The 27267-nt window shown below is 43.5% G+C and overlaps 2 protein-coding genes and 1 long non-coding RNA gene across 3 annotated transcripts; 2 read left to right on the top strand and 1 right to left on the bottom strand.

The window, feature by feature from the left end:
- Positions 1 to 327: 327 nt before the first annotated feature.
- LOC121188245 (platelet-derived growth factor receptor-like protein) lies at positions 328 to 3344 on the top strand. Its single transcript, XM_041047892.1, has 7 exons — positions 328 to 449; positions 698 to 864; positions 981 to 1123; positions 1201 to 1352; positions 1505 to 1798; positions 2518 to 2657; positions 2924 to 3344. The coding sequence occupies exons 1-7, from the start codon at positions 368 to 370 to the stop codon at positions 3128 to 3130; spliced, it is 1185 nt and encodes a 394-aa protein (XP_040903826.1). The 5' UTR covers positions 328 to 367; the 3' UTR covers positions 3131 to 3344.
- On the bottom strand, positions 2199 to 11355 carry LOC121188248. Its single transcript, XR_005894686.1, has 5 exons — positions 11247 to 11355; positions 5198 to 5303; positions 2909 to 3061; positions 2423 to 2635; positions 2199 to 2370 (listed from the first exon to the last, which is right to left on the bottom strand). It is a non-coding gene; the product is annotated as an uncharacterized LOC121188248 (long non-coding RNA).
- On the top strand, positions 3987 to 27262 carry n4bp3 (NEDD4 binding protein 3). Its single transcript, XM_041047891.1, has 10 exons — positions 3987 to 4151; positions 21876 to 22156; positions 22294 to 22465; positions 23244 to 23456; positions 23639 to 23760; positions 23901 to 24096; positions 24194 to 24286; positions 24383 to 24634; positions 24835 to 25093; positions 25572 to 27262. The coding sequence occupies exons 2-10, from the start codon at positions 21909 to 21911 to the stop codon at positions 25949 to 25951; spliced, it is 1935 nt and encodes a 644-aa protein (XP_040903825.1). The 5' UTR covers positions 3987 to 4151; positions 21876 to 21908; the 3' UTR covers positions 25952 to 27262.
- The last annotated feature ends 5 nt before the right edge of the window (positions 27263 to 27267 follow it).

Genomic DNA, 27267 nt, shown 5'->3' on the forward strand with positions numbered 1-27267 from the left:
AACCTTGCCACTGCTGTTGTCTGGGCTGTGTGGTGTGTTTCAGTGGACCAGACTCATGCTGCTAGCACACTTCCAGTCCAGCAGCTAAGCAAACAAGCTGCGCGATTCCACACGGAGGGGCCGCTGTCTCTGGGCCCTCATTGGTTCGGACAGGCTTGAAAGCCTCCATTGAGCCAGTCAGGAGGAATTTGGGGTACTAACGCCACTCTCAGGAGGAGGTGATTCTGGTAAACAGCTGACCGCTCACTTTGCGAGCGAGCTTCGCCCTCCTCCTCTTCCCTCTTTCCTTCCCTCCTTTTGGTTTCTGAAGTGCTGAGCTGTGTGAACCACCAATCCACACACCGCTCTGATAATCCACTGATCAATCATGCCTTTGGTGAGCTTGTTTGGGTCGAAGGGGAGGCTGGTGCTGAGCGCTCTCCTTGTTTGTGCTCTAATCTTGGAGTTAGGTAAGTGACTTTATTCCGCTTACTGAGCAGTTCTATGAACATGTGTTCCTTGAAATACCAAGCAGGGAGATTTCTGTTGGCTTAATGTGTGATATGGCTTACTCCATAAGTTAGCATATGATAAAATTATACTATTACCAGGCACAGCAGTTTAAGAACTACTTATCACTCAGTTCATATCATTAAATACTTGACTGTATCTGTATTTGCGAACTATTGATGCATCATGTGCTCTGTACCCTGTGGAGCTTGTTGTCAAAAAGATGCCCAAGAACAGAGGCCCACACCAGGGAGGAAGCCCAAGCCGAACACACCTAAACCTGGGAAATCAACAAATAAAGGGCCCAGAGCTTTTACACCCAAACCCAAGATCAAAGCTACACCTGCAACCCAGGCACAGACCTTCCTCACACAGGTATTTCATCTGGTGCACAAAGCATTTGGCGTTAAACGCAGAAAAAAAGAACTGCATATAAATAACTGTGTGTTATTTAATGTATGACTGCATGGTTTTGCATCTGATACATGAAGGTGTTAAACAAAGGGAAGTTTAAGAAGGTGGGAGAAACTATAAGCGTGCAGACAGGAGATACTCTGGAGCTAAGGTGCAGGGGCAACCCTGTGCAGTGGAGCGTCCCCTCATACCTGGACGAGGACGATGATGGAAGGCTCAGGTAAGCTTCCGTTGACTGATAAAAATCTGTCAAAGATCTGTATGTTCTTTGACATTTTTCCTGTTTGGGCTCTGTAGGACTGTCCAACATGAGCGATACGGCCTTCTGACATTGGTCAACACAACTGGCGCAGACACAGGGGAGTACACCTGTTATCCCATGTACTGTGAAGACACAGACTGCAGGAAGGAGTATGGAAAAGCTGTCAAGGTCTTCGTCTTCTTTCCCGGTACAATGAATAAACTTTATTGATGCTTACACACGCACTTTTCCGAACTGCAGGCCTCTGCTTTATTTCACCACCAGCTTGATAGGAAGCCTTTTTACATCCACGTGATATCTTATCATCAATCTGCCATATCTTCTCGCTGTACCAACCAGACCCACAAGAACTATTTGTTCCGTCGTCTGACTACTATGAAGTGATTCAGCTGAGAACCAACTGGCCAACGGTCCTCCCCTGCCAGGTGACCTCACCTGAGGCCAAAGTAACCCTGCACCGCGAGTTTCCACCGGTGGAGGTGGCGGTGGATGGGACGGAGATCTCCTTTAATGTCAGGAAGGGCTTCACCATCCATCGGCCCCGGCCTTATCACGCCGGAGCCTTGTACTGTGTGGCCAGTCTGGGCAACCTGAGGCAGAGCTCCACCAAGTACATGCTCATCTACGTCAACTGTGAGTCATTTCCACAACTGTGCTTTATGCTTATGGGACATATGGATGTGTAGCCTATCCCAGCATGCATTAAGCAGAGAGCAGGGAAGGACAATGGACAGGCAGCCAAACAGAAGACTGAAAAATGTTGATGATCACAGTCACATCTGAATCATAAAAAGTCTCCAGTCAGTCTAACTCAAATGCAAGAGTAGGAAGTAACAAGTGCTAAAATTATATTTATCATGCTAACAGGCCAAATGTTGTTTGGTTCCAGCTTTTCAAACATGAGGATTTGCTACTTTTTCTGTTTTATATCGTTTTACTTTTTCACTGACATTGATAGACCCTTCAAACTCTTCTCAAGTCTCTCTTTTTTTTTGCAATTTACAATTTTAATTTTAAACTTTTCTCCAGCTGCTCTAACTCCCACCACTTCCACTGTTCATATACAGTTTACTCCAACTGCTTTCAGTATTTACACTTCAGCCAACTGTTAGACTTTGAGGTTTTACACTTGAACAAGCAATAATTTCTTTCATGACTTCCAGTTCAACAGACTCTTCCAGGTCAATATATCACCTACACTTCAGCTGACATTTCAGCTCCTTTCAAGTGCTTGAACGTGAAATGAAAGTTCCACACACAGTTTCATTATGCTGTGTTATGTTACTTTTGACTTTTTGTTTGGTGTGACTTATCACTAACGTAACTCACTGATGTTTCACCTTTGCTATCAGACCCAATGGCTCCTCCTGCCCCAGTGATCCAGGCCTCATCGAGTTCAGTGGCTATCGGGGAAAACCTGCGTGTCAGCTGCATCGTGTTGGGAGAACAGGATGTGGCTGTGGAGTTCACCTGGGAATACCCAGGACAGCAGGTCAGACACTCGGGGAGACAGGGATAATTAACTTAATGCCTTAATACTGTAATACTTTAACAGCACAGTGCACTTTCAGTGGGTTAAACTAATAACTTTGGTAATGATTACTTTGATAATGTTAATAAGTCATTTATTAAAAGCTGTACAAATCAGTGATCAACCATTTTGATGCATGAAAAATGTGTAAATTTCATGTTGGTTGTGAGACAAATTGCTGCAAAGGATGTGTTTATTTCTGAGCCGAGCACCTGTGCTGGTTGCAGATTGGGAGGCCTCTGTACACACAGGAGAGCATCGGTCCAGTCGGAGGAGGAGCAGCTCGACAGCAGTCTCAGTCTGTTCTCCTGGTGGATGAGGTGAGGAACGTGGACCAGGGAACATACACCTGCACCGCTCAGAATCTGCAAGGAGCCAAATCAGTATCCACCACCGTTAAAGTGGTCCCCAAGGCAAAACCTAAGAAACCATGACCCGCCACAGCTGTATGACGACGAGAAAAGGAGGGTGGAGATCATCCCTCTGTCACAGTATTAGTTACAAGTATTTTATCACCTCTGAAAAGCTGCTGTAATCACAACAAAAGGTGTTTTCCTCTGAAATTATTAAGACACACAGCACTGTTACAATCATAACAGAGATGTTTAGATGAATGTATGCTGTATAGCTTGTATATTGAATATTATACATACACACATTGTTGCCTGTCTTTTTCTTGGCGTTTCTTATTGTGCATGAACCTGCCAAAGATGAAGGTGTAAAAATAAAAAAATGAAATAAAAAGCAAACTGTAATAATTTGTAATTATTATAATTATGTTTCATAAATAATGTCATTTCATAACTCATATTAGAGAAAAATATCAGAATTATGGATGAAGAAAAGCATTTGATTTAGTAATGTTTTTTTGACTGAATGATACCACCTTACCCTGGTTTTTGTGGCCTGCTTTGGTTGATATTGTACATTAGGTACAAATTCCGTCACAAATTTGCAATTAATCAAATTTACAACACTGAACTACCAGGCCCAGATGTGTGGGGCCCTCGGGGGTTAATTTACCACATTATTAAATTCAAATAAATTAACTTCTTCTGCATTTCGCTAGATGGCGCTGTCCCGCTTTACAAATTTAAGTGTGTCAGTCCAGTTACCGGGGGATAGGCACATGTTTCCCTGCCTCTCATGTTTCCTCTCGCTCTGCATTTGCCGCTGTTCAAACCTCCGGGAGGGAAAAGAGAGGGTCCCAGTCTGCGCTCCTCTCTCTCTCTCTCCCTCTCTCTCTCTCTCTCTCTCTCTCTCTCTCTCTCTCTCTCTCTTCTCTCTCTCCACGCCGCCAGCAGGCTGATCTCTGGCTGCTGCTCCGCACCAAGTCCTGGAAAATATCCTGCGGAGCCACGTAAACACCGTTTGTTTCATTACATAACCAGCGAGAGACAAAAACTGCAGTAGAGTACCAGTGTTGACCAAGAGATGTCCTGCACGCTGAATATGGTGAGTGCCAGATTTCCTAATCTTTTCGTGATCCGCTCCCCCATCTCTGCACACGCAGAGCCACGGCCAGAATCTGTGTCAGTGCTGGTGCATGGTGTGTTGTGGTCCATGATGATGGCATGTTGGAAACTTTCTGCAGACCGGAGCAGAGTGAAATAAACTTAAGAGACAGGCTCGACTGTGCAAATTAATGACACACATTCTCAAACGGACCACAGAGTTTGTGTGCTCAGATTAGGTTTAGTCCTCACAATTTGTTTCACTGTTGTCCTGGCATTTGCAAGGTTTTTTTTTTTTCAGTCTGTGCGTGTGGGAGGGAAGAAGACTGATGGATGAACAATATTTTTTTTTAGCAATTTATCTCCTGTCACTTTGCAGTCATGGTGGTCTCCTGCACTTCCACTGCAGTGTATTGAAAAGTGTTGCATGGCTGTAAATGTTTGGGTTGAAGCTCTCACTTCAGGGTCTCCTTTGATAACCAGGAGTTTGGGGGGCGGGAGGGGACAAAAGCTTGTTTCTGTGTGGGTTGGAGGGTTGAAGGTGAGGGGGAGGGGGGTGGGGGACTCCGGCTCAGTCTTGGGGACTGCCTGGCTGTCGTCGTGGAGACCAGAGGCCACAGGTGACCTCTGACCTGAGGACTCATGGAGCGTTGCAGGAAGAGTCCTTTGAGCGTGGTGGTTGTGGGTGCGTGCTGACGCAAGTGAAGGAGCGGGTCTGACAATAGAGACACAATAGACGTCCGAACTGTTGTTGGAGACTGCATGGTGACCATGCCTGTAATTTAGGAATGGATTATAGGAGGAACCAACTGACAGTGACAGTAGGGTGATATACTGCTGTCTCTGCTGGTGTGAGTGTGTGTGACTGATCACTGCATGGCAATCACTTAGACAACTTAAGTATTGTTTCGGGTTGAAGTCACCACACAAAAATGCATTTCTCCATCCCGTCCGACCTACTTCTTCATGACACAGAGGTGACTGAGGGTTCGAGCTGAGAAGTTAAATTTTGCAATAAGAGCTTCAACATCATAATTTCTCATTTACCTGAGCAGCATCTGTCCTTGGAGATAACTTTAGAGGTTCAAGTTATGAGTGTCTGGAACTTCTTCTACCAGTCCCGTAAGATGGTGATGAGTGGAATTTCATTTTGCTGCAAAAAAAAAGGAAAAGACGTTTCATTAAGCAACACAAACTGATTAGTTAATAATTCATCAAGTCAAAATACTAAATGTAGTAGTAACATCTGTTTAGTGACATTGTGAATTGAATATCTTTTGGTTTTTCACTCTAAAACGAGTTTGAACACATCACTTTGACCTTTGACTGCTGGTGATGACCACATGTTGTCATTTATAGGCTGATGATTAATTATTTAATAGTATCAATTAATGATGTCATTTTTCAGTTTCAGGCCTATCGTGTGATTTACCTTCACAAAACAGATATTCACCCCCTAAAATATTGTTATAAATCAGATTTGAGGGATCATGATGTTCGCGTGTGCCTGTCTGTTCGCTAATAGCTCATGGACACATCTTTGACGACAACCTATTAGCACAGTGTGTCTCCATGCTGCTGTTCTCTCAGCAGAATCAGTCACACAGCTGATGTGATGTCTTCCTTCAGCTGTTTGAGCTCCCAAGGGGGCTGACACACTCCCCCGTCTATGTGTGTGTGTGTGTGGATGCATACATATGTCTCCTTAAAGCACCGGCAGCTGATGAAACACTAATTCTGCTGACCATCAGATGTCTGCTGACCATTTGCTTAGTGTTTCCTAATCAAAAGATTTGTGGACACAAACTCCTCCTCATGACGTGAGTTTGAATGAACTTTACACCTCCCTACTCCCACAGGATGATTGTCCTGATTTGAATACTCACAAAAGGTGCAACTAAATGTTTTGCCTTGTCACAGTCCAATAAATCCAACATGCTTCTCACCACTTTAAACTACAGTGCGGTATACTGTGAGTCTTTGTCTTGTTTTGTAGCATGTAAGTGGATGGCAGGTCAGTCATGCATGCCACATTGTAGCAGATGGTGTAGCGGGGAGAGCAGGGTCGTAATGGCACTGTATTGGTCGACAGAGATTTCCCCTCAGGCCGGCCAGCTAATCAAACACTAATCAGCCCTTCTTCCACTCAGGGGGTTTGGTCTGCCTCTCCCCCTCTTCAACTCTGTTTCTTTCTCTCCTCAGATTTTCCTCCCCTTTCTCCCCCAATGTTCTCACTGTTTGCTCCTAATCTTGGGCTTATCCTATTACCCTATTCTCTCTCTCCTCCTGTCTGCACTCATCTCATTGACTCTTTATAGAGAAGGCCATGCCTGATCACTCTGAGGAGAAAGTGTCATGCTCTTACACTTCATGCTTTCACCCCTCAGTCATCCCACTGCCTGTGGCTGGCCTGATCCGCTCTCTGGGCCGTCTGTCGCTGCGATTAAAGTCTGGCCAGGTTAGGAAAATCACTGTGGGACCTGGCCAAGCGTGCAGGGCTGTCTGCCTTGATTCTGCCACTGCTGGACGTAAGGCTGTTCAGGTTTCACAGCTCAAAGCTGTCACAGTAAATGGTGATAGTTTGCATGACTTTACTGTTAGTAGAATCAAAAAAAAGTGTTCGTCTATATCAGCAACTGTAAGAACATTTATTTCCGATGTAATTCTGCACCAGATGATCAGTTGTTAAACCGCACTGATTAACCAATCCTCACAAACATGCGGTTATCCTCACAGTCTTGTGTGAGTTTGGCAGCAGCTCAGACTGAATTAGCCTCATTAAAACACTGATTTATTTTACACAGTCTGCTGGGTGAAGTTGCAGGGCTTACATGCTTCAACTAAGTTATTTTCCAAGTGCCAAGACAAGGAACACTCCCAAGTTAATCATTATCCCCAAGTGACAGGTGTTTCCTTGTAGCTCAAGATTAATCTTTGGAAGTTTGTTGACATTATAAAACAACAGCTTCATCTATTAAAACAAAAATGTTTTAGCTGAAAGACCTGGGTGAGTGATATATTATTCTTAAACTACTTCAGATTTGCCTGATTTATCTTAGATATTAGACATAAATTTCATCAGGTGACCAGAAACACAACTCCTAAATTTTAATATTGGTCAGTGTCTGCTGAATATGTTAATAAGCAACTGTTTCCCTCAGCTTTATAAGGTTTAATATTGTATATCAGTGTTTATTAAGATATTTCTTGGTGTTTGTTTTGTATGTGGCCAAGTCAAATGGAAATATGGACAATTTCTGTTGGTTTTACCAAAAAGCCAAGGACATGGCAAAAGAGTTACTTAAGCAAAAACAGATAAGAATGGATAGGCAGGAAATGCAGGTCCACCAGTATAACAGCAAAATAACAACTGGAATGTGTCACGGCTAGGGCAAGGACTTGGACCCAAATGCACGACCCCACAGACGTAATCAAAAATAATAGTGTTTATTCTAACAAAGTGGATCAAAACAAGGATCACCCATAAAGGGGAAAAAGGCACAAAAACAAAAATACAAAATGCAAACGTGTTTCTCCTCACTCTTAGCGAGGAGAAACACGGATCAAGGAGCTAAAACCAAACAAGAAACAAAGTAACAAATAAATACACAACCTGACTGGGGATACGATGACGAGAGGCAAGACGAGAAACAAAAGCGAAAGACATAAGCCAAGGGCAAGAGACAAAACGTGTGACAACTGCATGAGACAAAAACGAACTGACAAGAACACAGGGAAGCAACGAGACTTAAATACACTAGGCAATGGGCAACAGGTGAAACCAATTAGGGCGGAGCAGACAATCACAAAGGAGGGAAACAAGACAAAGACAGGAAGTAGAACAAGACAAGATACACATGGGCAGTGATTTCAAAATAAAACAGGAACTATGAACAAAACTTAACAAACTAAACAAGAGTTCAAAAGTCCACAAAAGAGTTCAGAACATAAAAGGATTCCCAAAAACAGCCCCCTTAGGGGCTAGTCATGACAGTATGCAGTTAACATTATAGACTGACAATATATACTGGCAGTGTGTGGGAATCTAAGGTTGGATGACTCCCAAAATATTAGGCAATAAACTGGAAAGTCATCTTGTCTAATCCCAGGAGGTCATGGCTGACTTTCCATTTAAAGTAAATGGAAAGAGCGGTCCACCTGCAACAAACATCACACCTGCTGTCAGCCACATTAATTACATTCCCTTCATGATTGTGTAGCCATTAGGCAACACCTTTGATTTTCATTTTGTACAGGAAACCTAAACATCGCCAACATGATCTGCCAACAAACAGAAACAACTTCTGAAAAACTTTAATAAAGTAACTCATGTAATAGATAATATGTAACAGTTGAAGTGTGAGTATGCATGGGTGGATTTGGCATAACGAGGAGCTAGCTTTGGGCCCACATGCTTACTTCTATCAATCAAAATATCGTCTGCTGCCAGATCAACCAGATCTGGTAGATATTTAATCATGGTGAAGTCTGCTGTGCCCAGTGTTTCCTTGGTTGTTACTGACTGGTTGGTTGACCTGCCACCTGGCTGCTGAACAATAGTTTTTTCCTCATGAGACAGGCGGGACCCTCTGACCTTCAGAGGGGAAAGGTCTGAGAGTGTAGGAGGCTGGACAGACCCCATACGGGGGCCTTTGTCTCTAAATGTCACCAACTCAGAGGGCAGACGGAAATAGCCAATCTCTGCTGCTAACTCTGGCAGAATCTCAACCTGGGTTTATTGTCTTGTTAACGAACGTAGGCTTTTTTCCCTGTGAGTCAGCAGTGGTGCGTTCACCTCAGCTCAGCCTTATCGTTTCCTCGTGTTTTTTTATTGATCGGGCTTATCTCCCTGTGAAGAGCTCTGGCTCTCACCTGCCTTCTATAGATATCAGCAGCAATGGTTACCCTGTGCGTTGTGTGTGTGTGTGTGTTGGAACAAATTGTGTGTGTGTGTACAAAGTACTCGGCCCTTGTCTCTTTTATTTAGCCTGAAGAGTTGTAGCGTTGCAGAACAAAAGGCCACGAGTCAAAGCCCTCCTCTGCGAGTGGGCATTGTTGTTTATTTATATCTGCATGTACAAGTAGCGGTGGTCGAGGCAGCCGCAGCTCCGTTCTCTCCCAACAGCATTTCAGTTTGCTGTCACATCCTGTTCTTTTACATAAAATCAATACGGTGGTTTTAAAGGTTACAGTCTGTTACCGTGACCTGCTCGTGTCTCACTTTGGTCTCACAGGTAGTAAAAAGGAACAGTGGTTTAGACTCACTTGCACTGTAATTCTCATCTCTTATCTTGTGTTTTTTTAAAGCAGTATTTATGAGACAAGTAAATAAGAAATTAGGACCAGCGTATGGTTAGCTTAGCTTAGGACTGACTGTCTTGGTGCTAAGCTGCGCTAAATGTAACCTGGTTTGAGCTTTATGTTTACAGGACAGACATTACACATACTCTCATTTAACTTGCGGCAAGAAAACAAATAATTATATTTCTACAAATGTCAAAGCAGTATTCCTTTTAATGAATAGAAGTCTTCTCTCATTATTCTTTTTTGTTTCGATTAAGTAAAATCTGTCTCTAATCTGTCTCCTGCTAGCTTTCTCTAAATCCGTAGTGACAGAATTTCAAAATGTCAAAATGTCGCATTTATTTCTAAAAGTCCTAATTCCACACCGGCAGATCCACGGAGCACAGGTGGGTGTCTGACCCTGGATGGTGTTATTTCTCAAAAACCAGACAGCCAGCATGCCTCCCATCGCTGCTTCCTGTAATGTTATTGTCCAGAAGAGCTTAGCCAGAGGAAATGAGTCTAGCCCGGGCTGTCGTCTCATCTAGTTGACTGGTCGGACAGGTATAGTATCTATAAGCAGGCCCCGACTCGTCTGTCTCTATTGTTCCTGCCTCATATCTGTGAATCTCCAGACTCCCTCCGCTCTTTCTGTACTCTCCTTCCTCCCTTCTGCTGTCATATTTACATCCATTCACACACAAACGCACCACAGTCACCACTCCTCCAGGTTACCAGAGCTTTTTTGACGGAGCTGCTCCGTCTACCAGCTGGGAAACTTGCAACTGAGAATCTGTGGAATCTGAGACTGGCTATGCCTGTGGGGCCCACGGGTAATGACAGGGGTACAGCAGCACCTGTGCAAGTGTTAGATTGGGCTGCCTAGCTTTGATGGGGTTATCCCCTCTTTTCATTTTTCAGCTGATTTTCTTCAAATTGCACTCGGCAGGCCAAAGGGCACTGTAAACCATCACATTCTTCTTCTGGAATGTCTTTCATAGCTTGCCAATCTCGACATAGAGCATCTCTGGCTGGCAAGGTGCTTTATTAGCTGGGATTCTTGTGTGCCCACCCATTGGTGCCAGCTTTAAGAAGCCCAGATACCTCCTTCACTCCCCTCAGCTCTGTGGCCTGCATCACGTGGTGACAGAAGACAGAAGAAAGGAGTCGCTCTCTTCTGGTTAAGGAGCAGAGAACAATGTCCTCTCTTTTCTCCCTCCTCAGATGCGAGTGTCTCCAGTTTGAGTTATGTAATTTGAGACGATGCAGAGCCCGTCCAGTAACCCAGCCTCAGGAAGGGAGACTTACACTCAGACTATTGTCCAGACGGTCCACGCTAAGACAACCCCCACGTGCTGTCATTTTCCATTTCTTCCTCATCTGCGCTGTCTTTTATTTTCTCCATCCCTCATCCTTCTTTCTCTGTGTTCCTGCTGCCTGTCTTTTAACCCCCAGTCTGATCCTTCATTATTGTCTTATTATCTGTGAGCAAACGAGACACATTGCACGATCAGTATTTGTCTGGTGAAGCTGGCTCTCAAGCGGGGCTTTTGTTTCTGGAACTGGGAGAACAAGTCCAACGACACTGGTCACTGAGAGGTCTCAATACACACAAAAAGATAAACAGGTGAGGAGGGGAAGAGCAGGAAAAAGAAGAGGGTGTAGGGTGAACAGGAAAGTACCAGACTCTCTCAGGGGAGTCGAGGTTGTCCATAGAACACAACTTGGTGATTTCTCCCAGTTTCCCTCATAACAAACACACAAACAGGTAAATCTCCAGTGATCCTGCCTTCTCCATTGAAACCGTACTCACGCGCAGCTTAAGATCAGCTTAGTCCTCAATTTAGATCAGTGCAAAGTCATCCTGTCGTGGCCACCGTGCAGGTCACTGGTCAGGATCAGGCAGCTCCCTCCCAACCACACACCTCCCTGCTGCCATCACAGGCTGAGAAACAGGAAGTCATGTGGCGTGATAATCAGTAGCGCGAGCATGAGAAAGCAAGAGAGAGAAACAGAGTGAGCATGGGATCAGGAGCAGAGCAGTGAAGTTTCAGGTGGACAAACAGACAGGTAAACAAGTGATTTTTTTATCTACTTGCCATTATTTAAAATTACCGTTAGATTCTGTGAGAAGTTATCTTTGTATCTCATGTCATCACATACTTTGTTTTGTTTTTTTTAAACTCACTCTGAAAGTAGCTAAACTCCTCAGTCTGCTGTGTGATACTGGGCTTCAGATCAAAGGAGAAACTTGCCTAACTAATGTGTATATTTTATACATTCCTCAGATGACTGCTGGGGAAGTTTGACTTATTTACATGCCAGCAGGCTCATCATGGTCAGAAGTCATACTGTGATTTAAGGCAGCACTGTCAAAGAACAGCTTAAGCTGCAGAGAGAAGAGGGAAGCAGCCTGATTGTTAATTACTCAGCCCACGAGGCATGCTTGTTTGCAGTGCAGCTGAATTGGGATTAGCTAACTTTTTAACAAAATCTTCTCTCCTGGGCCATTGACATCATGCTGAGCAGCAGCTTCAGCCTCCCAGTTCACTTCCAGCACAGAACAAATATGCTAATTAACTGTTAATTATTGAATGCCCCAAATTGTAGCCACATAGTGCTTAAGTAAGAAAATATATAGAATTATCTGCCCTGCTGAGTGGTGCATCTTGGTTTCTTTAATAAACCCTCTTTCCATTACTTGTGTTGTTTTTCTGTGTTTTTTCTTTAATGATTGCTGGTCTGATGGTCTATTTGTGTCCCTGGAATTCCCCCTGAAGACTGTTGATGGTTTTCTGTTGTGCCCAAGCTGAGTAACAAGATTTCATTGAATTGACTTTGGTCTTCCACTGTTACAGATTGTCTTTTGAGAATTTACAGTCTCCAAATTTTATCCTGGCAGCCGGAGGCAAAATGTCACTAATGACACACAAGGTGAAATTTTCCTAATGTTGGTATTTCACTGTTGTTTTTTGTGGGCTTTGTTGTCACTGTAAACTCTGCTGAGAGAAGTTGTGACCGGAGTAGCTCAGAGCAGTAGTTCCCACTGTGCTGCTTCTCAGCACTAACAAACAACAAACACTCACTTTATTTACAGAGAAACTCCACAGGAGGTAGAAGTGCTGATCGTCTGGCTCGGGCATCAGTGTGCGTCAGCATCAGTGTTTACTACCTGACACGCGGGCTGCTCAGCTCTTCCTCTACAGTGCAGATCCAAGAAAAAAAAAGTTTTTCTGGAAGATGTGATCAGTAGAGCTTTTTATCTATGCATTTTTAAGCCTAAACCGGAAAGAATTAACATTTAAATCAGCCATACTGTGGGTCAATCCATATCTGTGTATGCCTCTGCATCCCAATCAGTTTTCAGCTGCAGTCGCCACATTTTCCCGGTTGTGTTTGTGCTGAGTGTGAGGTCGAGCGTGCACATTCACCGCAGCTGTTAAGTATAACTGGTTCAGGTGTGGGTCGATGTGGGAACCACTCGATTTCTATCTCTGTAATCACAGAACAGTGACTCCTACATGAACCGCTCCAGGAAACAAAGAAGCCACAGAGAGAGCCCACTTTTGCTGTAATTAATTTAATAAGAAGCTAGCTCTCTTGTGCTTTTGTCTTTATCAGCTCAATTTAACTCTGTATGGCTCCCCCGCTCTGATTACTTGGTAAAATTATCAGTCATTAAACGTCTGATATTACCAACATAGTTCTCATGGGAACTAAGGTGCTTTGGATAATAGACGCTGTCATTTTTGTTTTATAAAAATGACCCACAGCTCTCCACATCGGCCGTATCAGTCTTTTATGTGAAGGCACATTAATAATTACCCAGTGAGAAATGTAAGGAATGTGAGTTTGTTTCCTCACATCTCTCTCTCCCTTTACATTCTTCACTCTGCTCTGTGGTGAACATGGCTCTGCTGATAGCAGCAGTTGGCAAACACTGTACAGGCTTTGCTTTGCTAACGAGGAGAACAGAAACCAAACAGAGAACTTGAACTCGATTAAGGATTAGGTTGAAATAAATAGCATGTCACTCTGTTGTTTGCTCCCGCACAAATTCCAATGAAGTTGCATAAGGAAATGTTTCGGTATGATGCTGTTTTTCCACTTGTTGACTTCCGTGGTGCCTAGAAATCTGCACGTTTATCCTGTGTCACATCTCAGACTTTGCTGATGGACTCATGGCAAATAGATGATGTGGAAAAAGTCTGGAGGAAAAGTCAAATCATCACTGTAACATTCTCAAAAGAAGTTGGATTTTATCATGACAGGCACTGTACATCATGTATGAACACCTGAGTATAGTATCAAAATTATCATCCAGACAAGAGTAATTGAAATAAGAGATAAATAATGCCAAAATGTGTCATGCTTCCAAGATTAAGATGCATCATCCCTCCAAGTTAAGGAGGGATGATGCTCAGACAGAAGTCATCAGATTTTGATTAAACATTGTGAAACCTATTTAGTTCTGTAGTTCATCTTACAAATATACTGAATGTTCCAACTGTGACGTTAAATCCAAATTTCTATTTATCTCGTTTATCACAGTGTGCAAGAACATACAGTATTTCTCTTTTTTCTGGAATGGCTTGGTCCTTCAGAAGGGGCAAATCGTACGTCAGGAGCTTGTCAGCAACCCTGGCCAATGTTCTCTGGGTCAAAAGCATTTTGTCTTGGTACATTAAAAAAGAAATGTACCATTTGAAAATATGAAAAAGAAAAATAAGCAAGCAAATAGCATTAAGTTGATGATGATGTGAATGAAATAACAGACCCATCTTACATTTTTTCCTTATTATAGTCTCATAGGATTATGTAGTTACACACTGGCACACAAGAACTCTCCTGTTTCTTTATTTCTGCATACAGGGGTTATCAGCTGTGCATATTTGCCTGAGATCTGTTAGCTTCAGCCTCTGTCTTTTAGCAAAAAATAATGTGTGTCGCCATCAAGTGCATATTTGAGACCATTTTACAGGGTCGTGGAAGCGACAGTTGTCATTTTAGTTGTCTACTTATGTCTGAAACCATGGGCCTGTTGTTTCACTCAAGGAAGTTGAGAGGTAAACTTGCTACCATTTTATATGTAAACTACTTTAGATGCCATGTAAGAATAGAAAAATTGACAGTATCAACAACATCTGAGGGGTGCAGGGGCTTAGTGAACAGTCAAACGTTAAATTTCTCCAGAGCTTCTGTCCTTCAGTTCAGCCCTAAGATTATTCACGCTCTATCTCCTGTTTTTGCTGAACAGATGGACAGTGTGAGACATGCAGTTGTTCCTGGATACATCTAAAATTAGAAAATCTATTTTAGCGAAGGTACACGTTTTATTTTATTTTTTAATATTAGGAAATTTGCCTTTATCATATTTATCACTATTATTAAATGTATTTGGTTAGTGTGATGTTTTTACCACTCAGCGTGATTGGTAGATTATAGTGTGTGTGTGTGTGTGTGTGTGTGTGTGTGTGTGTGTGTGTGTGTGTGTGTGTGTGTGTGTGTGTGTGTGTGTGTGTGTGTGTGTGGGATGAGTGAAGGGCAAGTGGATGTCACTTAAAACAACACTGAGGTCAGGTACTTATCCTTATGCTGCTCGTACTAATCTCTTTATCTCTCTCACACACACACACACATACACATACACACATGCACACACACACATATGCACACACACAAACCCACAAAGGCTGAACTTCTAACCTCACATGGGGATCAACACCGGCATTCATCTAAACAACGTTAGGGATTATGCAATCAATCCTTTTTCACACCACAAATTGAAGACTGATAAACAAACTCTTTGCGCTGTTGGACGAGAACCAGAGCAGGGCTGTTGTATAATAAATTTCTCCATAAATAACACTAATAATACATTTTGAGGTAAGAGGTGACCCCGTGATCACACTCCCTTGGGTGTCGTCTTCTCACACAGATGCAGCCTTATGTAACAACAGTCAGATGCAGATCAATAAGGTTCCATGAAACACCAGTGCAAACCAGTCACCCCAGATAACCCCAACACGGCTACTGTAGTCGGAGCCAGCAATTGAATTCTGTGCAGAAATACAATACTGTAAAGTCAGCAGTAAAGGCCAAGGCACAGCGTGCGGGCCGCCATCAATAAGCCAACAGATGCGAAGTGAGGAAACCCACCTCAGAGGAAGTCTTGACAGCTGATTTAGTGCAGTGAGTCCAGGGCAAAGCCAGCCAGTCATGATCAGGACTGTGAGACTAATAAAGTAGTGCTCATAAAAGTTAAACCTGGTGCGGCTGCAGATCCTCTAAGGTAGCTGCTGGTTTTTCCAGTTGGTGCTAAGCGTTTCAAGGTTTTCTCTTCTGGGTCAGTGATTATGGAGGCTGCTGTGGAAATTATTAATGAGAGTTTGATAGCATTTAGTGCTCAAATTTAGGAGTGGCATCTATCTAGTCAGCACAGAGTGCCATTTACAGAAGTGGCACAAATCCATTAAAGGACTGAGATGTGAAAACTTAACGAGATGGATGACATGTAGGGCAGGATTTTGTAAGGAAGGATTTGTCTTCAAGAGGCTTAATATAAACTGTGAAATATGGACTGTTTATTCTGTTGTTACTGTCCTGGGTTTTGTTGCTGATCCAGTGTGGGGTTAAATGTTTTATTTAGTTGAGAGGTAGGCGAATATTTACAATCCATAAGGGACATAAGCTTGATTTTTTTGACTTTATCTGAAAAATTAAGAATCTCCTGATTTGGAGATATGTGGTTTTTACTGGACAGCAACACTATCCAGATGCACTGCAACTGTTCTACCTTGTCAGAACTTGCCGAATAAAACGTCAGCGTCTGCTCTTAACTGCCTATGTGCTCAATAGCGCCCTGTATCTACGGCTATGACCAAATAAGACCTTTGACCTCTGTAAAGACCAGAGTGTTCGTCATCAATGGAGACAGTGTGAGATTGAACACTGGGCCTTCAGCTTGAGCGTCGCCACATCCGACCACTCAGTGAATTATGAGCCGTGCTTCGCAGAGAAGCCGCTCGTCATCTTGAGCGTCGTGAAAAGAAAGTCGACCTTTTTATTCCAAGGTCTGTCAGCTCTGCCACTCAAAAAACAAGAATCACCCCGAGGGCAGTTTAACGCTCGAGGCGTCTGACCAAATCTCCATGTCTGCGTGTGTGTGTGTAGCTTGTGTCTTGTCAGATTTCACAGACGTATGATACATGGCACAAGAAACTTCAGATGCAAAGAAGAAGGAGCATTTCATGGCTGTGCCTCGGGGTCTTGCCTGATTGTCTCACATCCATAATAAATAACCTGCTAACAATTAGAGGCTGCTGCCGAGCACTCCTCTGCTGTCATGCCCCGCAACCAGAGACACTCTCACACTCGCTCAGTACACGTTAGCATGTAATAGTCAATCAGACTGCTTCACATGTAGGATGGTTCCTTCTTACCCAGCCACCGGCACAACTCGACTGTCGAAACACAACCATAGCAGACAGAAATTACTCTTAGCTTCATGTGAATTTCAAACTGATCCTATTATTATTTTGTTAAACATTGTACTGACTGGCCTGATGCAGCATTTGCTTTGAAGATTTTATGTTTTAAAGTGTCTTAAGTGGCACCTTTATCTTTTGCGGGGGATAATGTGTTTACTTCTTTTGCTTTGGTGAATTATTTGAGTGAGAGGAAGTGGTTGCTGTGGTTTCCTTTTTTTTGCCACAGATCACTGGGCAGGTAAACAGTACAGTACCTCTCACAGTGCAACAAACCATCACAATATGCTGTCATTGTTTGCTGATAGAAAGTGTCTTATAAGGAAGGCTGTCGGGCTTTCAGAGTAGAAGTTAAATATAATCCTGCAGGTCTCAGTAGAATAGATTAAGTAGGCTAGTGGCTGATTTGGTAATCGCTCTATAGTGTTTTACACAACTAACAGCTGTGAAAACCAGCGAGCACAGCTTTGATAGAGCTTATATAATGTAACAGAGAGTGTGCTGTGTGGGAGTTTTAGATGTAACCTGCGAAGTTACCCCACAAACGTAAACAAACTTTGATCATGGAGCAGGGGACGAGAGAACGCCGAGGGAAGAGGGCAGAGGATCTGGAGCTGTGAGCCGTGCATGTGCTTTTTTTCCGGGGCTGTGTTGAGTGACCTGCGCACACACATTCACACGCACACACACTCACACGAGTGTGAGCGAGCATCTGTGGGAGTGAGCGTTTTCTCCATCAAAAACTACCGGCAAGCCCGAGCTTGTGTTCTGTAAAGCATCTTTGGAATTTGGCTTCCCTGTCCTTTTCTCTTCTGTCCCAGTGCTGACCTGTGTTGTCTCTGAGGGTCTGAAACGTCTTCTCTTCACGCTCAGACATTTCATTGAAAGCTTTGTTTTCCCCACAGGAGACCTGATTACAATGTTTTAGGAGAGAGCGTCCTTGAAACCCTCCTCTTGAAGGCTGCATGTTTTGTTTTCTTTGTGATTGTAGTAAAGTAGTAGTTGTACGGTTCTCTAGATGAGTTAGGATATGATCCCGAGCAGACTCAAGCCAAAACCTTCACTTTAATGACTCACTGAAAGCCTTTAGAGGAGACTCACACTTATCCTTCCTGCTCTGGATCACTCCGACTGTACAGTGTTAGGGGAAAAAAATTATTTAAACCAGTCTTGCGAAACAAACTGGATAAATTTATAGTTTTTTCTGGTTTATAGTAACTAAAGCAATTCTACGACAAAAAAACATTTTGTTTTATAAGATATCATAAGCATATTTCGCTCAGATGGAGGGAAAGTGAGAAATATTTAATATTAATATCTTTCAGTTCAGGAATTTCAGTATCCAGTATCACACAAGGTAATATACCTATGCTCAGGTACATTCAGCAGCCTCACAGTCTGCGCTGACTACATATAGCCAAGAAATCTGTGAAAGGATTTCATTTATGTGCTAATTTCACTTGCAGCTCCAGTTTACTGCATCAAACAGTTTACTGCATGGAAGCCACCAGAAACATGGATAAATACCCAGGTACTGTATGTTTATAACGCAGCAGATACAAGCACAGGTGTATATGAAGGGTTGAGTCTGCACACCACTGTGATATACTACTGTAGGATCAAACATTTTTATGTTTTGATCAAAGTTAGCAGCTTTTGAAAAAGCTCATCACTGCTTTGAGAGAAGCATAAATCAAGAACAGAGCAGTTTTCAATTAGACTGGAGCTGTTCAAGGCTGGTAGGAAGCACGGCTTTGATCCGTGTGTGTGTGTTTGTGATTTAAGGAGGTGTGTTGCGTTTCAGGGCCCCTTGGCTAGCCGAGGCTGGGCTGTAAATCTTGCTGTGTCTCCTGGTTTACTCAGGCCCATAAACTAAGGGGCAATTATGGAAAACAACTGGATGCAAGATTTCTTCAGTCCTGTAAGATTTGTGGTTGCAGCCTAAAAGGATTTTTTACCCTCCTATCTACCCAAAAGGAATTGCTTTGCCTCACCCGCCCTCACCCCAACCTCAGCTTCCAGTCAAGCATCGATTGGCCTCTTGCGTCTTTGACAGATACAAGACACAAACTGAGTGAAATACCAGCCATAAAAATACTATGTCAGACCTTGGCCAGTGGCCATTAGGTTTGGCACACTCATGGTTTATTCATATGGTGTCAGACACATAAACACATACACGCTCAGCATGACCCGTGCTGACTCATATCCATCATGTCTGACTCTGACCCAGGACACAGTAAGACTTTGTGGTCGGTCGACACCAGAGCTGATACACTTGTTGGAAGAGCGTCACATTATATCGGATTATATTCATCATCATTGATTATCAGGTTTCTTTTCTCAGCCCGAGTTCAGTCTGTATTATATCGGCGTATTAGGCGCCGGATGCTTTAGTGGAAAGTTTTACATTGGGGGAAATAGTACCTCATGAATATAAACATGAGCAGCTTGGGCTGCTTTGATCTCGGCCTGGCTGAGAGCCCTGAGTGGAGTGGGCTGGAGCTGCCGTTGCACAGCTCTCTCTGCCTATTTTAACCATTTGCATAATTGTTCTAACTGTCGAGGCCAGCAGTGCAAAACACTTGATAAATGTGGATTGTATTGGAAGCAAGGGGAGATGCCAGAGTGTCACTGCGGGTGTCTGTTCTCTTACATGGGATGTTTGCGTGCGACAGCGAGAGAGAGAAATCGCTTTAAAGTAGCATTCATGTCACGAGTGCGCACCGACAGCCGGGCGGCAGGACGGCCCAGTCATTAGTTGGGACGAGCCCAGGTTTGATCCCCCGTGCAGACATGCACCTGCCAAAGCGCTCATAAGTAGCCAACTGGGTTTCTGCATGTTTCTGCCTACGAATCATGCACACAATGTACATGTTATTGCAAACACAGGTTATCAATCCACCCAGTGACCAATTTTTGTATAAAGCTGTTCCTTATTGTTTCACAGTTATGAAGGTACCAACAGGAACAAGTTTGAAAACTCATCTTGCTGGTGCACTTAAGGAGACTCCAGCAACATTCTTGCTAATGCATAGAAGATCAGGCACACATTTTTTTTTACAGCATTCATGATCACTTATTGGTGGTCTCTTTTAGATAGATAGATAAATAGTCTTGTTACAGCATACCTTTACAGTAAAGTGTTTTTTTATGGCCATATCTCAAATATCAGATGTCCAATGTCCTTGGATGCACTAAGGAGGAAAATGGATTACCGCTAACAATAAGATATCTTTGACAACGAAATGTGCTCTGTGATGGGTTATTGCGATCTGAAGCAACTTCTAAGCCTTTATTTTCATAATCTCATGAAATTAATGCAAAATTAATAGCTGCCTACAAAGCAGGAAACCAGTCTGAAGATTTGTGGTAGGGTGGTGGTGTTCAAATTGGTAGTTGATGGGCTAAAACAAGCAAAATGTCTGGAATGGCCCTTTAAACTCTACCTGATCCACGGGTGCCACATGCACAAAAAGAGAACTGACCTCCCTCGGGTCCTATTTAGAGTCGGAAAGACTGCAGCGAGTTTGCGTGTTTTATGGTCTCGAGAATGTTTTACAGCTACTGGGGGTGTTTGTGCACGGGAAGACAGAGGGTCAAAGGGGTGAAATCAATAGAGATCCTTAATGAGGTTGTCTGAAAAGAAGGAAGGGAAGGGGATTTGAAAGCTGACGGCGGTGGGGAGGTTGTAGAGAGACAATTTGCTGTGTGTGGAGCTGAAGAGGCTCAAACTCAAGTTGACAAAACAATACTGCCTCTTATGTAGGTGTTGGGGTAACTTGACAGCTAGTTTAGTTTTGTGAAATGTTTATCATTGTATTGTTACTTTGCTCTGCAGACTGCTGTGACTGAGAGGAAACCTAGTGTAACACAAACAACCATCATATAGGTTGAAAAGTCAGACGACTGAAGGCACACTGTGTGAGTGGTACATTAGATACACATGGCTTTCATGAAGAGACAGGAAATTTGGTAACAAAATAAGCTGCCACAGCACTTGATTAAATTGTCCACAATATGTATTGTTTGCCAAAGCTCTTCTCTCTATTTTCCCTTCTTTTTAAAGAAACTCTGCTGCAGTAACCTAGTTGGATCAGAGTTATGTAACAGGCTTGTAATGTGACATATGCTGCCTTACTTCAGAAAAAAAAAAAACAACATAACCCTCACAGAGCACATGTTTCATGTGATCCGTTAGCCTTTTGATTTGCCGTGGGGACAAGCTAACATCAGACTGTGAGAGGGAAGACTGCAGCTGATTCTGCAGCAACCGCAGCACGACAGACATTTTCAAATTGGTTTGGGATTTGTCCTCTTTGTGAAGGAATACACAGTTCTCCTACAACAAGGTTTGCATGGGGGTCAGTGTGTGTTTATTTTGTAGTGAAGTGCTGTGTTGTGATGTTGTGGGAAGCTGGGTTATTGTAGCTGTGCTCTGAGACAGCTGTCTGAACAGAGAAACACAGCTGATGAAACGTCTGTCAGCTCACACTGTCCCTCCAGAGATCAGGGTAGTAAACGGCCAAGAGGTGGAGTTTATCACAATAAAGGAGGAAAGACACAGATCTTCTTGTTTTTGTTTTTTTTTAACTTGCAGAATGGCTTTATGGGTGGCAATGTCAGTCAGTCTACACGGACATTTTTTACATAATTATCTGACATTTTATCGACAAACAACGAATCAATTAATGAGAAAATCATCACCAACACCAAAAACAATTGCTAGTTGCAGCCCTAAATCTAAGAATGAACTGGCACTTTGCAAAATAATAAATGTTCTTAAAATACAGTTTTCCAAGAAGCAGGAAGCATCTTAACAGAAAGCGTATGATGATATGTTGCCATTAGGAGTGTGTCACATTGGTCATCAGCTTATTTACTATAAACAGGTCGACCTATGTCACCTTCCTATGAGTACTTAACTCATTTTGCACTTTTCCTCTTTTCCACAGAGCGCCTCAGCCCCCCACAGGACCTTGTAACCAATGGCAACCTCAGTCCAGACTCTTCCTCTGACCCGTGGGCCCAACAAAAACTTCCGTAACCCTTTCCCAGCCCCGCCCCTCTCCTCCCGTTGCGGCATGGGAAGCGTAGGCAGTCTGGTGGAGAGGCCAGATGTGTCTCCGACTAAAGGCAGCCGTGCTGTCCCCCAGGTCAGACCCAAACAGACCAACGGCCTCCTGAAGAAAGGCTTCACCCAGAGAGAGCTACTCAACTACCTCAACATCACCAGGTGGGTGCTGCTATAGAGAAACAGATGCTTTCGTAGAACATTCCAAGTGCTGCAACTTTGAAGGCGAAATAGCCTGAAAAGCGCTATAAAAATCTGACAGGACCTGACCTCTGCTGACCTGCTGTGCTTCCAAACAGAAAAGAGCCTAAAGCAAACCCAGGCAGTGACGGCAAGAAGGACATTATCTCTGGCCTCAGCTCTGTCTGTGGCCGTGAGGAGGACAAAATATACGCCAAGGTCTACCATAAAGACGGCACCGAGGTAGATTTGACAAAGAATTCGCTGCCAAGTGGGGGCAAGTATGAAAAGGTGAATATTGTTGTTTAAAACACTACTAAAAGGTCAATTCAAGAAAGTTATATCATCTTACTTTGGGGTGATTAATTATTATATCCTATCAAATAAAGATTATTTTTAAGCACCATTTGCATTAGGTTATTAAACCTGTTTCAACATAATAGGTCTTGATCTGGGTTAGGAAGCTACTCCTATTTTCAGGGCTGACAAGAAACAAGTCTGTGTGTTACATGGCCCCTAAAATATCAATTACTATGAGATTAAAATAGATTAGAATAATTAGAATTCAAGAGGTACTTTAAGTGAAAGTACTTTAAAGTATCCTCCATAGGAAGACTCATTCACTGGTTCAGGCACAGCTGAGCTGGAGATGAATGACTTCCTATTGTGTTCTTTTTATAAATGTTATATAGCCAGTGACTGGCTGCTGGGCTGTGTTAAATTGATCAGTATCACATTTATACATCTCTGGCAGCGTGATGTAACACCCCCGTAGCCTGTTACCTGCATAAATCAGCTTTAAATCTCTTGCAGCTCACCAGCACAGATTGAGAATCTGCCACTTCCTGTGTTCTGAATTTATTGCTGCAATCAAATTTCAAATTTTTTTTTTTTTTTTTTGGTTGAATTGATCAACACTAAGAACGTGCAGGGTGGAACAGTATTGATTTAATGGAAACATTGTGATTTATGGTAGATAGCTCAGCCTCCTTTGCTGTGAGTGAGGTTTTTCTCGCCCCCCTTCTCCCCCACCCGTCTAATACTTCGACTCCTGCTTCTCCTTCTCTAGGCTCGTTTTAGATCCTCAGCCTTCAAGCCTGTCACCCCTAAAAACTTCAGCTCCATGCAGAACCTCTATCCGTCTTCCAAGTCAGAGGATGTGGACCATGGTCTTTCCAATGGGCTGCACAGAGCTTATGCCCATGTCCCTAAAGCTGTCTCCACCTCCTCTTCCTCTTCCTCGCCCTCCCGTCACGGAGGACCGACGTCTGGTGGTAACAAGGTATCTTAACAAATCATTGTAACTTTAGTCCTTGGTCCATTTTTCATGAATCCATGTCCACGCCACAGTCACCACAGGTATTTTAGACTTTGTGTAACCTTTGAACTATGGGCAAGGAAGCAGTCTGTGTACAATCTATTAACGTTAAAGTGATGAATAATTTCATATATATGATTGTGTAGGCCCTCTCCTCGGTGCGTGGGATGAGCCAGGAGGATGATAACCTGTCAGACTCGGGCCATAACTCCATGAGCAGCCTGCCGCCGTACCGGCCTCCCTTTCGCCCACACCTGGCTCACATCAGGTCTGCTGCAGCATTATTGTCTTAGCTCTGCTTTATATTCAAATGGAGTGTTGCTGTAATTGATTTTCTATACTTGTGGGGAGTGATAATAGAAGTGATTTTAATGGCTTTCATGGTTTTGTTTTGTTTTTTTAATCCAGTGCATCTATGGGCCACATCAACACCATTGGCTCCCTGGACCGTACGTCTCTGGGCCCGAAGGCTATGGGGTCCGAGGGCGTGGCTATAGGGGAGATGGCTTGTCGGAGCATGGCAACCCTGAGCCGTCTGACTCCATATGGAGGGGACGCTCCACCTCCTTATGAATGGACACTCTCCCTGTCTGTGGAGGAAGTGGTGGGTAGTGGGAAGATGGATGGATAGATGAGAGGATGAGCAGCAGCTCACTATGATTTACAGGTCGCTAAGTCGTTCATTCTGCTGTGTTTTCCAGGTGCGGGACCTGGAGGAGCGCCTGGTGGAGAAAGAACACGAGCTGAAACAGATGAAAAGAAACCTGGATGAGAGCGAGGGCGCCATCGCTCAGGTGAATCTCATTGTATCAGTCTGTTCTCCGCCATCAATCTATACATCCATCTGCCTCTCTTTTGAAGTCTGACCCCCATCTGCTCACCTCATGCAGGTGTTTGAAGGGAAACAGCGTCTGTGGGAGAAGGAGGTGGAGGAGCTAAAACGCCTGTATGCCGCCAAGCTGCGTCAGGTTTCCCAGCATGCCCAGCGTTCCCAGCGCAGCCTGCAGTTGCAGCTGTTCAAGGCCCAGCAGGAGAAGAGCCGACTGCAAGAAGAGCTCGACAGCCTGAAGAAGGAAAGGAGCCAGGAGGCTGGAGCCATAGTAAAGCGAACCAGCCCAACCCTGGAGGAGACGCAGTGGGAGGTAAGGCCTTGGAGGAACAGGGGAGGGGACAGTTTATGGCAGGGAGACGCACTTTACAGAACTAATTACAGGGAACAAACAAGATAAGTGAATTCCTTCCTTGCTTGTTCTGATAAAATGATCACAACAAAGTGAACTCAGTAAAAATTTACGTTCCTTCTGCCCCTGTCCCTTCTTTTCCCCATTACTCTCTGTCTCAGGTTTGCCAAAAGTCAGGGGAGATTTCTTTGCTGAAGCAGCAGCTGAGGGACTCCCAGGCAGAGGTGACCCAGAAGCTGAGTGAGATCTTCCAGCTGAAGACGCAGCTCCGGGAGACCCGCACGGAGCTGCGCAGAAGGGAGGGCCAGTTAGACGCACTAAAGCTCGTCCTGCAGGGGACACAGCGTCGCAGATGTCCCTCTCAGAATGCACATGATGATGGGAAAGGAGCTGAAGAGAGTACTTCAGCTGGGGCCACAGGTAGTTTTATGTGTCTGTCTCTTACTTGTGCGGACAAATCTGTCTGAAATGTGCGCTTTGATGGTTTAAAGGTACACACCTCACTTCAGTTGCCAATGGCACGTCTCAGTGGAATTTACAGAAAGCTAAATAGATCTAACTGATCAACAGCAAATCACAGGAAAAAAATCTAGTTGCAGAGCTGTATCAAGTATTTCAAACCTACTTAAGCCTGCACAAGCCAAGGTGACAGAAGCAAGATATTTATATTCCACAGATGTCTGTTCAATACTTAACTAAGTGAGGCATCTTATCAACACAGCAGGAGGTTTTCTGGGTTTTCTGAGTGCTTAGATCCAAAATCAGGTTATTTGAGTAACCAGGTCAGGAGCAGAGTTCTGTGTATGTGTGTTATAAAAGCAGCCAAAAGTCTTTCATTATATTTCCCCTACGGCACTGCTGGACTGTAGTTGAAGCCATGTGAACCTCTGCATTACAGGCGGGTGCGGGGGCCCTACGGAAGAACGTCTGCGCGCAGAGCTCCTGCTAGAGCGACGCCAGAGCGAGGCCCAGGCCATGGCTTTCGAGGAAGAGAGGCACACATGGCAGACAGAAAAGGACAAGGTCATCCGCTACCAGAAGGAGCTGCAGGCCAGCTACTTAGAGATGTACCACCGCAATGAAGTGTTGGAGAGGGAACTGCACCAGCTGAGGGCGGGCAGAGAGCGAGGAGCAGGAGGAGGCGGAGGAGGGAGCAGAAATGGGACATTGGAAAGAGAAGTGCCAGAGCTGAGGAGTGAGAGAGCAGGAGAAAATCAAGAGGAGAGAGCGTCCTCCGGTTTGCCGTGGATAGAGAGGATTGAATCATCTGAAATTTGAATGTGACAGACTTGTTTGCAATGCAAACTGTTTTCTCCCTGACGTATGGCAGCTATGGAAGACCATGTCTGCCAGGAAAAGGAAAGAAATAAATTTACTAAGTCAAAATTATGAGAAAAGTTATGACAAAGAGAAAATTTTAAAATAATAAAAAAAATAATTTAACTCACTGTCAAATTAATAATAAATAATAATTAATTAATCAGTCTAAATTTTGACCTACTTTCAAAATTATGAGATAATAAGTAAAAATAATAAAATTATAGATCAAAATTGTGACATACTAAGTTTAAACTCTGAGACAAGTCAAAGTTTTGAGATAGTACGTCAGAGTTATGTTATAGTGGGTCAACATTTGGCTTAATCATAAGCCAAATCTCATAATTATGACCCAGGAAGTCAAACATTTTGAATTACTGTCTCAAAACTTTGACTAATTATCTCATAACTATGATGCAGTAAGTCAACTTTTTTTTTTCCTTTAATGAGTATTTTTGTTTTTATCATCCCTAATTATTCCTACATTTTTCTTCTTTTCTCTGTGGAAATGGTCCTCCATAGTTCCTGCCAGCCTCTGCCGCCTCTGCACCCTTGTTGATTGCTTAATGCCCTTATCCTGCAAAGGCTGGACCCATAAGCTCGGACAGAAACGCAGTAATTGCTGAGGATAGCTGCACAGAAATGCTGCGTCTGTGCTTCGTCTATCCTTGGCAGAAGAGTCGTGTCAATTTTGTAGAAAATACAGCCAAACTGCAGCCAAGCACCCAGACTGTCCTGCTTAAGACTTCTGTCCAGCTATAAACCTGTAAATGAACAAACTGATATGCTGATCTGTGGCTGTTTTGTGTTCATTTGATAGTTAATTTTTGGTTTGGACTGCTGTATAGTCTTGACAGTAAACAAAGGGATTCAAAGGGATTTAGCGGTGGCCCCGTAACATCTCAGCACCTGTGTGTGCAGACAGACTGTTCTGTGGATCCAGGGTTCACCTGGGCTTTAGGAGGAAAGCTGCATCTCTGAGTTAAGTATCGAGGATTAAAACTATCTGGTGCCAAGGTACTAATGCTAATTCTTTGCCATCAAGAAAACTATTTACCCTGCTGAAGGACCAGGAAATGTTGGACTTGTTTTTCCTCCTTCGGTTTCCTGTCAGGTGATAACCGATATATTTTGTACATAACTGTGATTTTGTTTTTCACTTGATTGGCCTTCTGTCATTGTATTCCAAGCACACTCTTGTCTTAAACGGGCACACTTCCATATCTTTTGATTGCAGTGAAAACAATCAATAGATGCAGACGATGAATATGACTGCC

The sequence above is a fragment of the Toxotes jaculatrix genome, chromosome 10 (genome assembly GCF_017976425.1).
Source record: "Toxotes jaculatrix isolate fToxJac2 chromosome 10, fToxJac2.pri, whole genome shotgun sequence".
NCBI lineage: Eukaryota > Metazoa > Chordata > Actinopteri > Toxotidae > Toxotes > Toxotes jaculatrix.